The 16677-nt window shown below is 38.4% G+C and overlaps 2 protein-coding genes across 2 annotated transcripts; one reads left to right on the top strand and one right to left on the bottom strand.

Moving 5' to 3' along the window:
* Window positions 1–571: 571 nt before the first annotated feature.
* On the top strand, window positions 572–10823 carry LOC104909826 (importin subunit alpha-6-like; the record flags this gene model as incomplete). Its single annotated transcript, XM_019613548.2, is given in 7 exon segments — window positions 572–819; window positions 1557–1635; window positions 3022–3147; window positions 3627–3754; window positions 5432–5610; window positions 7197–7334; window positions 7337–10823. Coding segments are annotated over 7 exon segments (945 nt in total), but the record flags the coding sequence as incomplete, so codon positions are not given.
* A 373-nt stretch (window positions 10824–11196) lies between these two features.
* Window positions 11197–14772, bottom strand: FAM162B (family with sequence similarity 162 member B). The gene is made up of 4 exons (XM_010707436.3): window positions 14639–14772; window positions 14101–14212; window positions 11914–12022; window positions 11197–11721 (listed from the first exon to the last, which is right to left on the bottom strand). Exons 1-4 carry the CDS (start codon window positions 14760–14762, stop codon window positions 11623–11625), a joined length of 444 nt encoding a protein of 147 aa, XP_010705738.1. The 5' UTR covers window positions 14763–14772; the 3' UTR covers window positions 11197–11622.
* Window positions 14773–16677: the final 1905 nt, after the last annotated feature.

Raw genomic sequence — 16677 nt, 5'->3', positions numbered from 1 at the left:
AAAGAATTCCTTGCTGCTTAAGCTACTTTAACTTTAGTGGAAGAGGATATCCTGTATGCTGCTGCTAATAAGAATAGCTCCTTTCTTTCTTGCTCTTAGAGATAGTACTGGCAGGACACAGTTATCAACTCTTTGAAACGATTGATACCTACAGGACGAAGGGAAGTGGTTTTAAGTTGAAGGATATTAGGGTCAGAGCTTTTAGTTGAAATGAGGTTAGCCATAGCTTGTTTGATTCAGTGAATGTGGATTTTACTCTGAGATTCTTTCTCTTAAAGTGACTGTAAATTGATTATTACAAATAACAAATCGTGCTTCTGTATAAAAAAAACGATTGTTCTTTTGAATGATTCAGGAAAGCATCAGTAATTTTTGATCGCCTGATTATCTCTAGAAGCAGAGAGTTCTTGTTAAAGCTGAGCAAACATATACCTAAAATGTAGTATCTGCGAGTAAGTAGGCTGTTAATTGAAATGTAGCTAATTCACTGATTTGAATTGGATGTCTAGTTTAATCAGAAAATGTTTCACCTAGATCCTGTTTCACTGATGAACTCATGGTTTGGCAGTAAATTGTGTTGCATTTATGTGCCTTTGCAGAATGTTTTCTGAAATACACAAAACACTTAATTTTGCAACATTTTTCTTTAACCCAGGTTGCTCCTTGCTTAAATGTTTTATCAAGGCTGTTGTTTAGCAGTGATCCGGATGTACTAGCAGATGCTTGCTGGGCCCTCTCTTACCTTTCAGATGGACCCAATGATAAAATCCAAGCTGTTATTGATTCTGGAGTGTGCCGAAGATTGGTAGAGTTGCTTATGTAAGTTCTCTCTTTACCAGTAACTGTCTTGTAATATAGTTGATATTAATGAATACAAACTGAGTTGTGTTTCTTCACCTGAAGTCTAAATTTATTTTATGAAACAATGAGCATATCAGTCTGATATAGCTTTTCAGCTATCTCCTAGCTTGCTTGGCTCCTGGGATTTTTTCAGCAGTTGACAGTGGAAAAATGCTTTCTCTAAAATACTCCTTGATGTTAAATAATAAGAAGTAGGATTTCATTTGCATGGGAGAATAGAAAGGTGTTGACTGAAGATGAAGTTTTAATTGTGAATCAATCTCTCAGCTTAAAAATTTTAATTTTCATGTTGTATTTTTTCTTTTTGAAATACAGATAGATATATATATATATATATTTTTTAACTCACAAAGTCTGGAGTCAGGCTTGTGCTACTTGTGAACTGTTGCAGAATACTTATTTTACAGTTTGTTATTTTCCTAGAAAAGGAGACTTAAATCCCTATATTTGAATGGGGACTGCAACATAGGTCCCCATTCATAGGTAGTTCCCAACACTGACAACATAGTACAGGTTCCATTTGGTTGCACTCATCAAACTTGTTTAAATAGCAGGAAAGCAGGATGAAGTAATGCTGTGTTCTCTGTAACTAAAATTGGGTTAGTAAAATAACTAACCCAAAACAAATCACTGCTAACTGAAAATTCAAAATTACACTGTGCTACTTGGTAACATCAAGCAATATTTGTCTCCAGGCACAATGATTACAAGGTGGTATCCCCTGCATTAAGAGCAGTTGGAAATATTGTTACTGGTGATGATATTCAAACACAGGTAAGACATGTTGATTTAAGAAAAATGAATTATCTGGAAGGAAAGTAGTTGTAAAAATATCGCATTAAATTACAATAGAATGCATATCTAATACAAGTGTCTGTATATATATATATATATAGGCCACATACATTAAGGTCACAAAAACACTCCAAGGGTTGGAAGACCTCTCCTATGAGGACAGGCTGAGAGAGCTGAGGCTGTTCAACCTGGAGAAGGTTCCAGGATGACCTGATAGTGGCCTTTCTGTCTCTAAAGGAGGGCTATAAGAAGTAAGGGGACAGATTCTTGAGCAGAGTTTGATGAGGTAAGACAAGAGGGAATGGTTTCAAACTAAAAGGCAGGAGATTTAGATTGAATATAAGAAATCTTTTTCAGTAGGGATGGTGAGGCACTGGAAAAAGAGTTAAGAGAGGTGGTGGAAGCCCTGTCTCTAGAGGTGTTCAAGGTCAGGCTGGATGGAGCTCTGAGCATCCTGAGGGAGCTGTAGATGTCCTTGTTCCTTACAGGGGAGTTGAGCTAATGGTCTTTAAGGGTCCCTTCCAACTCAAAAGATTCTATTCCATGAAAGTGAAGGAAGCTCTACGAATCTGTACTGCTCATTTGACATTTAGTTTAGTCTGGTATTTTAATCATAAAATTCCTGCACTTTATTACAGCACTGTTTGCGGTAGATTGCTTCATTCTTGTATGGTATTTCAGATGCTGCTTTCCATTAGTAATGGAATTGTTTATTTTCCTGATGGGGGGATTCAGTTGTGTTACAATTCCTTTTTTCAAGCCTTCAAATGCAAAGTTCTCATTGTTTTAATCAGTGCATAACAGCAATTCATAAACTTGGTATGATAGTCTGACTGATAAAAAGTTTGTTACAGAGATACATTTTTTTAATTTTTGAAAAGTAGAATTGAATTTCAAGTAATGCAGGAAAGTTACCAAGGTCCTTCGAAGAAAATCATGCCTGAAAGGCCTACAGTACTAGCATAAAAGGAAAATAGTGAAATCAGGTAATTGCCTAATTTGTTGTGAGCTCTACTGGAACAGATTTCATTAAGGATTTAGAAAATATATGTCCCTTTTAAAAAGAATGAACAAATTAGGTTTACACTTCCCAGGCATGTAAGAAATACATGCTCCGGCATTAGGCAGCCTTATGCAGTCTTGGTGTCTTTAGTCTTCTGTTGTGAACTTAGTCGAGGGCAGTTTCTTTCAAATTGTATGGACAACTGGATTTCTATTCAGATGGTACAGCACTGAGCAAATGCTGGATGTTGTTTCTGTAACATAAATATGTTGCAAAGTACGCTTCTTTTGAATTTACCTCTACTGTGATTTATCTGTGCATATACGTACACAAATCAATCTTCAATTCTCCAATTATTCTAGGTGATTCTAAATTGCTCTGCGTTACCCTGTCTCTTGCATTTGCTTAGTAGTCCCAAGGAATCTATTCGAAAAGAAGCGTGCTGGACTGTTTCTAATATTACTGCAGGAAACAGAGCTCAAATTCAGGTACAAACTATACATAGTAATTTAGGTGGGTTTGTTTTTACTAGTTTACTTGATTTTCATTCAGAAAGGGAAATAAGATGCTACATTGATTGCATTACTTGTTGTAGTCCTAACAGTCTATAATTTTGTGTAATTTTTGAATGTCTTGAATAAAATGGCCAAAGTGAAGTTCTTTTGAGATCAAGTGAGGCTTGTTTTCCGGTTTGAAACTTCAAATTTTGTGCTTATGTCACATGGTTTTTCAATAGACGTATCTGGTAAGATGTATCCTGATCACCAGACAGAAATCAACTAATTGCAATGTTAGAATAGTTCTGAATTTTGTTTTAGTATTTGTAGTTAGTGCAATGCCTTCTAAGAAAACATTGCTTCCTTTGATACGAACAGGCATTGCTTACCACTGTAGTGAGGGTATTCATCTTTTTGCCCTCTGTATGTTAACCTTTATAAATTATCATTATCCTCTTTTTGTCTCTTAGGCAGTTATAGATGCAAATATTTTTCCAATATTGATCGAGATTCTTCAGAAAGCTGAATTTCGTACCAGAAAAGAAGCAGCATGGGCCATAACTAATGCAACATCAGGAGGAACCCCTGAACAGATTAGGTAAGCTTGCGTGTCGTTATTTTCTCTGCCTAGATACCTTTTCTAAGGCATTTTCTTCCTCAAATTGAATCCTGACAAACAGAGCAACAAAAAACTAAGCATAACTAATTTTTTTTTAAGCTTTGTCTATATGCTGACTTAAACACATAGAAGCTCAGAAAGAATTAGGAAAACGTATGCAGTAGAATTAATAAACTAACTCAATTAACTTGGTTTTGGAGTATTAAACGCAAACCTTTCATGGGATTATTTTCCAGAGTTGATATTATGCTGTCAGGCACTATTCAAACATTCAGCAAACAGGGTGAGCGTTTTGAAAGTGGAAAACTTCAGGACAGTTGTTTAGAAAGCTTGTGCAGAATGATTGCATCTCTCTGTAGGAGGACTTTAGGAGTTTCAATGGTTTCTTCATGTACTTAAACTCACTAATAGTGTTACTTCATGCCAATAGCTAACATTTTCCAAAACGGGATTCAATTAAAAATCTACTTAGCAACTATCAAAATACTACAGAGAGTGGACCTGTTGAATGACTAGAATAAAACACATTCTGAGAAACTAGAGAGCCATTAACATGCTGATCAATTTTAATCAGTACTTGATAGATGGATTTTAGAATAATAGTGTAAAGTATTAAAAATTTAAAAACCTCAGTGCACAAAATCATGTAGCAACTACACCAGTGTGTTCAGGAGATTTGTTGCAATAAGTGCATGTTTGTTTCCTTAAAAAAGAAACAAAGAAAAAAAACTACCTCATTCTGACTTTCTTACTGTACTGCCGCTACGTGTTTTCAGTGGTAAGGAAAGTTTTTTTTTTGGTATTGTGTATTTGTTGTTGGTAGTTTTTTTGGTGGTTGTTGTTATTTTAATAGCTTGCACAATGTGTTATCTTAAATTTAATAGTAGATCTTCAAATACCAAACATATGTATGTAATAGCACAAAGGTTCCTTCTTATCATAAAATACAGAGATGCTATCATTGTCATGAAATTTTAGCACTTCTAGGATCCCCAAGATACTACTGTCCAGCTGCAGGATAATTTAAAACAACTAATAAATATTTAAACAATCTTTTGATTCAGACAAACATTGTTTTCCATGCGAACTAGAAACAAGGACAAAGGTAACGTCTTCCAGAAGTTAGGAATTTGTGCAAAATTGGAAAGAGGTAGCTCAGAATCACAGTATTTTGTTGTATTTACTGTTATGTCCTTTCCAGTGGGTAATACTAGATCTTGATGGGGTAACAATATGAACTGTGTTGGTTCAGAGCAATGTCCCCTCTCCTCACTTTGCATGATTTTTTTTTTTTCGCTGCAAAGTTTCTAATGTCTGAGAAAAGAACTTACTGCCAGTACTATCTTTTTCTCATGTACTCATTCAAATCCATCTGAGGATCATAAGTGAAGTTGAATAGACTACAAATGTGGAATTCCAGTTAGGAGTGTACATTACATTTTCTCATTAGGATAAATTATAATATTTATTGTATTTCAGACTGAGGTTGTCTTTGTGTTTCGTGCTTTAGATTATTTGTTGCAATTGTTTCAGCCATTTCTTTTATAACAAAATGAAGGCTAATGTGTAACAATGTCATATAAGAGTAAATGTGCTGGTTTATCAGTTCTTCTTTTCTACCCCAACCTCTTCTGTTTTTTTTCTGCTGTCCTAAAGGTATTTGGTAGCACTAGGTTGTACCAAGCCTCTTTGTGACCTCCTGACTGTGATGGATTCAAAAATAGTACAGGTGGCTTTGAATGGACTTGAAAATATTCTGCGTCTTGGAGAACAAGAGTCTAAGCAAAATGGAATGGGCATTAATCCTTATTGTGCCCTTATAGAGGAAGCATATGGTAAGAATTTACTTACTGTAAGGCTAATACCTAAACTTACCTGTTCCAGGGAAATGTAAAAAATGTAGTGAACTATTTTGGTAGTGTAGTATAAGAATTTTTAATTCAAGCGTAAGTAGACTTTAAATCATTGCAAATTAAGTATTGGAATAAATTTAACACCTAAACCTGAAGCATAGTTTTATTAATATTTAATTCTGTCCTGTTCAGTTTCATTCCCGTATAGGGATGAATGATCAGAGTTCGTTTTGCTTATTCCTGAAGTCAGTCACTTTTTAACATTGTAAATATCAGTAATTACAAGAATTCATAATAAGTTTATGAGTATACATGGAAGTATTTTGTTCTGTTTCTTATAAGATTTGTGGAATTAAACTACATTTCAAAAGCAGTTTAAACTATCAAAACTAAAATTACATTTGTTGAATTTCACGGCTAGATACTTCTGACTTACAATTTAAACAAAGATTTTATTATCATAATGAGTTCAGCATTATTTATGGAGGCTTATCTTTTTGTAGTTTCTGACAGCATAAAAATGGCAGATATTTGTGTTTCAGCAACTGGTCATAACAGTTCTGGATGACTGTATTGTATCTGACCAGATGGTACTAATTTTTCTTCCAAGTAGGCACTAAATCTGAATTCTCTGTTTAGGAGCTGCATTTCTAAAATCTGCAACCTGCAGGATCTTTGTAGCCTAACATATAAGAAGAATAAAAGTATTTATTTAGCTTAATGAAATTTAGTCTGGTCCAAATCCTGTCCAAAGTCTGTTCTATATTTCACTTACAGATAGAGAACCTAGACAATAAATTTGCTGGTTGAGTAGGCTGTTGAAGCTCAGTAGGGGAATTAGCTGATGGCATCACACTTATTTCTCCAGTCTCTATCGTAACCAGAAGAATTTCTTTTTAGCCTTCCTAATTTGATGTAAATTGAAACTGAAACATCTTAAACAGCTAAAAATGAGCTCTGAATCTTCATCTTCCAGGTACTCTGACAGCAGGTTATTTCCTCCAGCTTGCACATAAGTCTTTGGAAACAAAGCATCATCAAATTACAGACTAAATTTGAAAAAAGTGATACTAGGCTGATAGATATAATAATAGAATTTAATGTTTTTGCAGACTGTGAGAGTGGGGAAAAAAAAAGAAATGAGGGTATTGGGAATGGCTGCGGCAAGCAGTTTTATGCTGTCATGACTGCACACTTACTTGCTTGCTGTGTATACAAATTCTATTTCTGTGTAGGTAAAATAGGCTCTTCCTCCGTAGATTAATTTATATTCTTTTAGTATATAAGAAATTTAAGGTTAAGGTTAAGAAATTCAGTAATATATCAATTAGGAGCATTTGGCATGGGGAAAAAAAAAGGCAAAAAGAATAGAGAGGGAGGGGGAAAAAAAAGAAAAAACACAACCACACTATTGTATGTGAAAATCAGTTATATCAAATAAAAGAAATGCAACCTCAAACCATCTCAGTTCATTTACGTACCACCACAAAATTTTCATACTTAGAACCAGTTTCCTCTTAAATTCTTCTGAAGAAACTAATTATGAAAATGTTTTGTTCTGAATTTAGGACTTGATAAAATTGAATTTCTTCAGAGACATGAAAACCAGGAGATCTACCAGAAGGCTTTTGAACTCATAGAGCATTACTTTGGCGTTGAAGAAGAGGATTCCAGTATTGCACCTCAGGTGGATGAAAGTCAGCAGCAGTTGTTTTCCAACAGCAGGAGGCTCCAATGGAGGGGTTTCAGTTGTGAGCTATTCGAGTGAAGACAAGTATAAAATGTATACACTTGTAGAGTTTTTGTTTGTTTTCCTGAAGTCTTTTCTTTATGGCCAAAGGTAGAGGGAAAATTGAGTGTGTTTTGCAGAAATAGATGAAGAAGCAGCTCATGCACTTTTGTATTTTGTTAGATACAACTGTTCTTTGTTCTGTACTTGTTTGGGGTTTTTTTTCGTTCTCATATGTACAGAAAACAACTGTGAGTAATCATGTCTACAGTAAAGCATTACATGTGATTTAACAGGAACTGCTAAGCTAAGATTTAAAAAGGATTTTAGGCAGTAGTTCTGAATCTTTCTTGTAGTCTCAAACTCCATATCAGCAATACAGTTACTGACAGTTGTATTTTTGGCAGTAGGCTTGACTTGCCCAGTCTATCAAATCTACCTCTTGTATTGAAGCATTGAACATTGCTTCAGAACTAAGGCATGAAATAAAGATGAGCTTGTTAGAAGCTGAATTGGAATGTGAAAAATATTTATTTAAATTATGAAACTTCCACACATTACTTACTTTACCACACACTGTTGGAATTTATTTATAAAGTGTATTTAAAGACATAAATACATATATATAATGATAATTACACAATATATAATACTGAGTACCTGAAAAAGCTTTTACACAGTTATGTAGGAAGAGACTGTTTCAGAAGTTTTCAAATTGGAATCAGCAGAGAGCTTGCTGGTCATTTGGTGCTTGCTCTGTAATTAAAGCTGCTAAATGGCATTTAAAGTAAGCCACAAATACAATACTTTGCTGTGGAAGCGGTTGCTGTAGTTACCGCAAGAATGCTGCAATCATGGATGACAGAGATGGTCATTTGTACAGTTGGAAATACAAAGCAGATGGTTTACAGCTGTCTCCTGCCAAAATGTAGTAACAGCACTTCAGTTGGGGAAACCTTGCAGTGTCAGTCTTTCTAGTAACAGTAGCTTCTTAAAGGTTGAGAAAGTAGGTGTTACATTTTTGACCAAATATGCTACCACCACTTGAGTTTTTCTGTAAGTTAGCTAACTCAGCTCTCTTCTGTAAGACAGTGAAAATACTGCAGTGAGGAATGAATAGAGAATCACTCCTTTCCAGCTAATCGACAATTTGTTATACTGTAAATACACATTAAGTTTGTGGACACCAAAACTAACTAGAAGTTACTGTATTCTAAATATTTAGGCTCTACAGTGCACAGTGTTTGCTGTTTAAACACTAAGAGAATTCTAATATTCACGTTAGTAGTTTTGAGTACAGAAAAATGTGTGCTGTGCTTGGACTTGCATATATGTAGTGTTTCTGGAATATTAATAGATGTTTTATTTGGATAAACTAATACTTTGGATTAACTAAAGTATGATTTCTTTTTTTATCTGTAATTAATCTATTATCTTCAAACTCCTGGGCTAAGTGAGTTGGCATATGACAGCATTTCATACTTTATAAAAAGCTGCAATTTAAACATGAAATTACTTATCCCATGGCACTGTGCACAATATTTTAATGCACTGAAAAGAACGTATTAAAGGTGATATCATTTACAGTACCATTTTATATTTAGATTTTTTTTTTATGTGCAAGTTAGGATTCTAAGACTTGATGTTGCAGCAATATATAATGTATTGTAATTGAATGTGAGACTTGAAGTGGATTTTTTTAAGATTAATGATCAGTTTTGACTAAGATGTAACTGGGAGGAATGAAATCTCTTTTTGAAGTCTTTTTACTGGAATTTAGACGTGTAAGAGGTGTGTATATAGGAGTGCTGTTACTTTATGAACTCTGAATAATGAGATATTTTATCAAATGACACTTTAAACCTAGATTTGTACAGCATACAATGGTTTTTGAATAGTGTGATAATCTGAGTTACAGCTGCCAAATTTTCATATAATATTAGATGATTGTATTTGTGCCCTTTTTACTCTTACAGTTTTTGGTTTGCGTATGCTGACCTTCCTTCTCACCATCTGCTCCAAGTACAGGGTAGTGATCATGGAAATCTACTAGGATTGCTAGTAAAATGCTGAATTTCAATGTTCTTCTAGTGTAGAAATAAAGAATTCAGGTAACAGGGTATTCCATTATTTCTAACAAACTTGTTTTGATAATGTTATGTAACCAGTTGTGCCTGCTTTTTATTTGAAGGACCTTACAAACACTGCATTTATAAGCCTCCCTAACTTAAACCAAATCTGAACTACAAAAATCTCGATTAGAAGACTTGAAAATGAAATGAGGGGGCGTACAAAGTATTATATTTGTTTTGAAAGAATGTCTTCAGTTATGTGGGTATGTTGTCTGAACAGTTAGTGACTGCACTTTATGCATTTAGATAAATATATTTCATGTCTGATATATTTAAGTGTAATAGTTTAAAAGGGAGATAAAAGTGATGGGCTTTAGGTAATGAAACAGTTATTTGAACTCAACGCTTGGTTTACTCTGATGTTGTTCAAAAAAATACATCTTTGTAAGCATTAAAAATGGTCCTTCCTGTTATATCATTGGATTTCTTGCACATTTGGTTAAAAGCACATTAATGAACAGTATAAAAAGATGACATCTTACAGTCAGCTGTGGTGTAGTCATCTGTCAGTAGAGATGTGAGCATGACAGTGTTACCTAAACAGATGAAACCACTGAAGGGAAAGAAAAAAAAAAAAAATCCATGAAAAAAGCATTTTGGTGTTTGTATGATATACTGATGTGCCCCATCAATTGTGAAGTCTGTTTCAAAATACAGTTTTGGGAAGTTTTGGTATTGGGCACCGTTTGTTTTGCTTAAATGTGAAAACCAGCTAGCTAATCTATGCAACTATGCAAAACATGGAATTTATTTTTCAGTTCCCTGCTCTTGACACACTGAATCATATCTGAGTTTTTCATCGCTGCACTTTTGTCTGAGGACTGGTTCATACAGCTTTTTAATTTTCTAGTATTTGCTTTAAAAACTGTTGCTAGCAGCAATCAAAAAATAGTAATAATGTTGGCCCAGAAATAAGTTGTAGAAGTTTGCAACTGGAAAGTTTCTGTTGTCAGGTCTGTCTTTAAAAAGAAAAGGAAAAAAAAAAAAGATGCACTATTGTCTTTCCTTTGTGGCTAGTTCTCAGTTGGTTTAAATTTATTAAATTGTCCAACTGAGGGTTTTTGTTATTGGTCTGCCAGCTGATAAAATTTCAACAGTGACCTCAAGAATTCACTGAAATCTGGAATGAGAAATTTCAGTTACCGCACAAGAGCTTCATATAATGTGTACAAACTTAACGTACCTGTATTATCTTCAGATAGCAATAGTGCATCTTTAAATCCAGGCCAAAGGCCCGTTAACTGTAACAAAACGCATATGAGTAGTATGCAATATTAGGGAATGTTAAATCTCCAAATACCATACAGAAACCAATAAAAACCTATTTTGCAGAAGTGTGCTGTATTTGGTGTTTTAATGAGTGTGGCTTCTTAAGCTGGAAAACACAAATGCCGTTTTGAAAACAACATTGAGAAAAATGAATTTGGAAAGGCTGGTTTGTGCACTTTGGCAGAGTACCTCTTGTTTTTAAATAGATTTTCAAACATCTGACTAAACGTATTATGATGACATGCAGAACTGACCACTTGTTTGGGAAATTCTTATTGAAGTCTTTAAGAACTGGAGAATTTTGGTAATCACCAACTTGTTTCCCTTGCCTTCCTTTCCCCAAGCCTTCTCCTCTCAGTATGTGAAATTTGAGGCATTCTTGCCAATTAGTTTGTTACATGCTTAGAACTACAGAAATCAATTGTATGTCCCTTTATTTTTGCAGTTTCGTTATTGTCACTTCAGTACAGTTTGGTCTTTGCTGTATTTAACCTTTCACTAAGAAAATACAACTAGGTTTTTCAGTAAGGAACTCTGATCTTTCTAGTAGAGCTCAATATCAAGCCTGAAAGAAAGGTTTTAAGGCAGATTGTAGACACTTGACAAGCCCTTTACTTTTCATTCTTAGGCATCTATCTCATCTTTGCAATTATTGGCTTTAATCACCTGCAACACATTCTGATTTTAATCAGGTGCCAAGTGTGTATGCTATCTTTAATAAATACCTCAATTTCTGTGATCTCAGAATCGCTGCTGTTAGTTCTAATTTGTGCAGTGCTAAAGTTGTCCATTTGGTGGTGAAATTCACTAACCGCTCTTGACTGTTAACTTTGCTCCTACAAGGACACGGGGCATCTCACAAAGTTACTTTGGCTTTGACTCTGCTGCCAGCGCGGCCTCTTTCCTCCACTTCTCCTTCTTTGCCAAGTTCCAGCTTGTCAGGGATTCATGCCGTGCTGCAGCCTGCGGAAGGAAAACCCTTGTTGAGAGTAATGTTGTGAGTCGCCATGGGCATGGAGAAATGGGCCTGGCCTCGGGATTAACCACCAACTTAATGCTTTGTTTCAAAGCAACAGGAGAACGTTACCCTAAGTTCTCACAGAATTCCATCACTTTGAGGTATGCTACACAGAAGCTAGCCAGCAGTATGCTCACCTTTTTTGCTGAAGCAATCACTGTAAAACAGGCAACAATTGAAAGGCCGATCATGATGTAACAAGCTTTAACACGGGCTTTGTTCCTTGCCCTGTCTAGCATCTCTGGCCTGCAATTAAAGTTTTGGAATGGAGTCATTAAAAAATGGAAGCATCTCTCAAGACCTCACAGTTGTAATATCGTTACTGCAGAGGGAAAATAAATTGGCTCTGGAAAGAAGCATCTATTGCTGTGGTGATTGGGTTTGTACCACCCAGGAAGGAGCACCCTCAACCATTTCCAGCGGAAAAATGACATTTAAAGGATTGTGGAAGATTTTAATTTGGGGAAGAAAAAATAATAAGTAAACCAAAAATATTTGCATTGAAATGCTTGAGGTAAACATGCTACAAATTGCACCTGAAGCTCACAGTGTGATGTACGGGGATTTATGAGAACCAGGAATGCAGGATACCTCCCCATCACTGCAAACATCACAGAAATTTCAGTGAAGCCCTTTCCTGAGCCAGATGTGGCACTTGGCAAGCACTGTTTCTATGATGTTTGTTATAGTACTGAATGTGTGCTATTTTCCTTTTTTACTTTCTTAAATTGGTTTTAAATATGCAAATATATATATATATATATATAATACATGTTTCTCAAGGGTTTAACACAGTGGAAAAGGACAAATTACAGGCAGCTCTGCTGTATTTCCCCCAGTCCTTACAGCGCATGCACCAGGATGCAGGGCAGGTTCCTGGCTAGTGGCTGGCAATGCAATGGTTACAAGAAGCCCCTTTCACATTACAGTGTAAGCACAACATCTTTAAAACAAACCGCACAACAGATTGCCACCTAAAGCCATTAATCCAGAAGCCATTTGTAAGAACAAAAGCAAAGCTCTAAGTGTTACTGGTCTGGCTTATAAATCTAATTATATTTCCCAATGCACTAATTGAAACTCTTCAGAAGCAGGCTTTCACTTTCTCCTTGCTTTCTGTCTCTGCTTTAAGGAGAACAGACCTTGTTATCTCTTCTAATTGCACATTAGGGCTTCTGTTACTTAATCCTTCATCAAGGTCCTGGCTAAGCCTCTGCCGAAGGCAGTAACAGCTGTTTGCTGTCATTGATTTAAACATTTTGAGTGAGGTCTGCAGTTTTGACCCTCAGTACCACGCATCTTCAGCAGCCACATTTTGTTCACAGGTAGCAAATGGTATCTTGCAGCGCTTTATTAACACTGAAAACTGGTACAGTTCAACTTCAATGTCTTAAAACTAACTTCTTCTAGAATGTTGTGATGAGTCCTAGAAAAGTGTTGCTCACACAGAAGGTAGAAAGTCAGTCCAAGTGGTTACTGTGCACACGTGCAGGGATTAGCAGAGTACTTTTACAAACACCTCTCAACGACTTCAGTAGTGCAAATAATGCTTCTGAGACCTGTCTGAACCTTCCTGTAAGAAAAGGCAGTGGGATAAGCACTGAGCAAGAGCAGTTGGACTCTCTGGGAAGCTGCTGCTCAGCCCCAGAAGCAGCAGCAACACTGCTGGGAACAAACAAGTGAAGGAAAGGCTGGGGGACACCCTCAATGATTCATACAGTTCTGTGTGCTGCAATGGCACAAAGTGGTCCTGGAGACACCTTGGGAAGAGCATCTTACAGTAAGTTGAGGTGAGCAGGGGGTCAACCAGAGGCTGAGGCTGCATCAAGTATTCAACTGTCCTAGGATTTGCTTTTGAGGATTTTTTCTCACGATCTCTTTATCTATTTTTTTCCGCATATTCTTCTTTAAGCTATAATAAATTACAGTTTGGCTGATGCGATCATCTAGCGGCTCTCAGCTCCCTTAGAGCTGTTTATGGGAGCAATAAATAGAACACACAGTTTATGATAACATCCTTCTCTGATTACACATCAGGAATAAAACAAGGCAGTGTGGATATATACCAACTATATGCAGATACCAAGGCTCTCTGCTCAGAAGAGTTCAATTCTTAATTACAGCATCTGGGGACTCCAGTAGAGAACATTTTTTCTTCCTAACCTATGAACAACACGGGAGAGTTTTTCTTCCTGCTAGTTCATTTCAAAGCTCTCAGTGCCAAAAATGCTTCCCATTTTGAGCTCAGCAGAGCACTGCAGGGCAACCTCTGCATCATGCCCTTCAACCCAGTGCTGCCCTTGGAATAGACCTGGAGCACTTACGGGATCCTTGGAGGAATTTCTTCTTCTGTCTTGAAGCGACCGGTCCAGAGGAGGATTTTTTTGTCAAACTTTGAAGGTTTGTAGCTTGCAACTACCTTGTGTGCCTGTTCAGCTGAAGGATTGGAAAGAAACACCCCATCAGGCTGTGATGAGTGGCAGTAATGAATGGAAAGAGCAAATCCCTAGTGCCCTGGTGGCCAGTGGGGGAATCATACCAGAGAATTATATTTGTGTTGGAAGGGACCCTAAAGCCCATCCAGGTTCATACCCTTGTTGAGAGCAGAGCTGCCCCACCAGCTCAGGCTGCCCATGGCCCCATCCAATCTGGCCTTGAGCTCCTCCAGGGATGGAGGGATGGAGGTGCTTCTTCCTCTGCACAGCCCCTGGACCACCTCCCTTGGGGAGCATCCTCGTGGCTCTCGTTCAAATATCCCTCTACCTACTGCCTTACACTTGGGAATTTAAGCCAGAAGGCAAAATAACGAGGCCCAGGCTGACCGCGGGGAGCCCCCAGTCCCCAGCCTAGCCCTGTCCTTACCTCGGGTTACTGCTGGGCCCCGCCCGGACCCATCGCTGGCGGCGGCTCCTCTTAGTGCGGCCGGGCGGAGCAGCGGGGCACCCCTCACCCGCCCGGGGCGGAGGCGCAGCGGCAGTGGCAGCATGGGTACGGCCGGGCAGCCCGCACCGCCGGGTCCCTCGCTCTGCTCCGCTTTTGCTCTGCTCAGCTCTACTCAGCTCGTGGGGGGGGTGGGGGGGGTGAGAGGAACCGCCTGCCTCCACTTCACCCGCCCACCTTGAAGCAGTCATATGGAACTGGTGAGAGAAATACTTGGGGCGGTCCAGGCTCACTCACCAAAATATCCTTTGGGGAAAACAAATAACAACAACAAACAAACATTAAAAGGAAGTCTGAAAGCCGGTACAGAATATGTATTTATTAAGCAGCCTGTAGCAGTGCCGTGCAGGTAGCCTACAGTGTCTCAGCTGGAGCACTCCCAGTGTGTGGATCAGCAGGTGATGTTACATCTCCCAGTCATGACAGGGCAAGGTCAGGTTGGTTATCCAGAAAGGGTTCTTCACCAGAGGGTGGTTAGGGCACTGGCACGGGTTCCCCAGGGCAGTGGTCACAGCCCTAACCTGCCAGAGTTTAAGAAGCATTTGGACTGCGTTCTCATACGTATGGTCTGATTTTTGGGTGGTCCTGTGTGGAGCCAGGAGCTGGACTGTATGATCCTTATGAGTCCCTTCCAACTTAGGGCGTTCTGTGATTCTATGATTCTGTGATCCAGTCAATGCCAGAACCCTAGAATTTATTGTTTTCTGTTATCACAATGAATGTCATACAGAACCCATTCTGTGCTAGCAGAAAGGAGGGGGCCCTGTTCATCAGGGCTGCATTGTGAGGTGGCAGCATGCAGATCTGTGCTCAGTGGGAGAGGGTGGGGCAGGATTTGTGAATCATTTGTAGACAAAACTTTATTCCCTGTTCTCAGCAGCACAGCTTGAGATAGGCAGCTCTTTCTGACAGCAAACTGTCAAGAAAATGAAAACCAACTTCCCACATTCTATACTGGAATAAAATTTCCTGCAAACGAGACATTCTTTAAACAAACCAAGTTTATCTTAGCCCTGTGCAAAAGCCAGGCACTGGCTTTCTTATGTCTCTTAACAGTTATAGGGAGGAAGAACATGCACATGCACAGAACAACTCTACCCTTTTCCATGATGTCTCCTGGGAGATGGAAAAGCACCAAAAGAAGTATCCAAGAGCTTCAGCGTCCATTATTCAGCATTATTGCAATGAATGGCATTCAACCCCAAAGGATGAATAGTGCAGCTTCACACTCTTCACTAACAAACATCATTTCTGTCCTTGACTTCCCTGAACATCAATGCATCAATGTTTGGGGATCGTATGTCCTCGCTGACTCTTTCAGAGATTAAAAAAAAAACTTGAAGATGGACACATGCACACACTAGCATTGTGGCAACCTTTGGTGGGATTTTTCCAAAGGAAGAAGGCAGAATATGCCCTGGTCTGGAAAGAAGAACCAACCCCTTTGTCCCTACAGTCACACCTACACAGATGTTTAAGGACCTGCAGCAGAGATTGGAATCTTTTTGTCTATTTTATTTTATTTTACTTATTTTTTAGAGCATTTTCTGCCAATAGTAGCTAGAAAACCTACTGCATCACCTCTCCCAGGTCTGGCTGATTATGCTCTGCATAGAAGTTGTGAGTTGCTGGAGAGACAGACAGAAGGTCATGGACAAAGGGGACTTGGTGGCTCTGGAGAAGTGGACCAGAGCTGTGAATGCAATTGAGAGGTTCCTAGGAAGATGGGATGTACTTATTCTTTCATGCCCTTCCCCTGAATTTCTGCCGTATGCGATCCCTTTCATTACGGGTGGGCCCTGCGGGACGCTCGTACTGCAGCCACCGCCCTCTGGAGGCACTTCCCTTCCTGTCCCGTAGGGGGAACCGCCCGACCGCACTCGGCCGCCCACCCGGCGGGCATTGCGGGAAACGCCCCGGCTTCTGACGGGTAGGGAACCTGCTTTGGCAGGGGGGGTGGT

This window comes from Meleagris gallopavo, chromosome 2, assembly GCF_000146605.3.
Source record: "Meleagris gallopavo isolate NT-WF06-2002-E0010 breed Aviagen turkey brand Nicholas breeding stock chromosome 2, Turkey_5.1, whole genome shotgun sequence".
Lineage (NCBI taxonomy): Eukaryota > Metazoa > Chordata > Aves > Galliformes > Phasianidae > Meleagris > Meleagris gallopavo.
The sequence above is the reverse complement of the archived record's forward strand: the minus strand, read 5'-3'. Positions and strand labels throughout refer to the sequence as shown.

Bases quoted from the DNA above. Each gene is read 5' to 3' on its own strand.
- FAM162B (XM_010707436.3), bottom strand. From the start codon at position 14,762: ATGCTGCCACTGCCGCTGCGCCTCCGCCCCGGGCGGGTGAGGGGTGCC. The intron at 14,213-14,638 runs GTAAGGACAGGG...CCAATCCTTCAG, and splicing joins GGGCCCAGCAGTAACCCGAG to CTGAACAGGCACACAAGGTA. The intron at 11,722-11,913 runs GTGAGCATACTG...TTCCTTCCGCAG, and splicing joins TGATTGCTTCAGCAAAAAAG to GCTGCAGCACGGCATGAATC.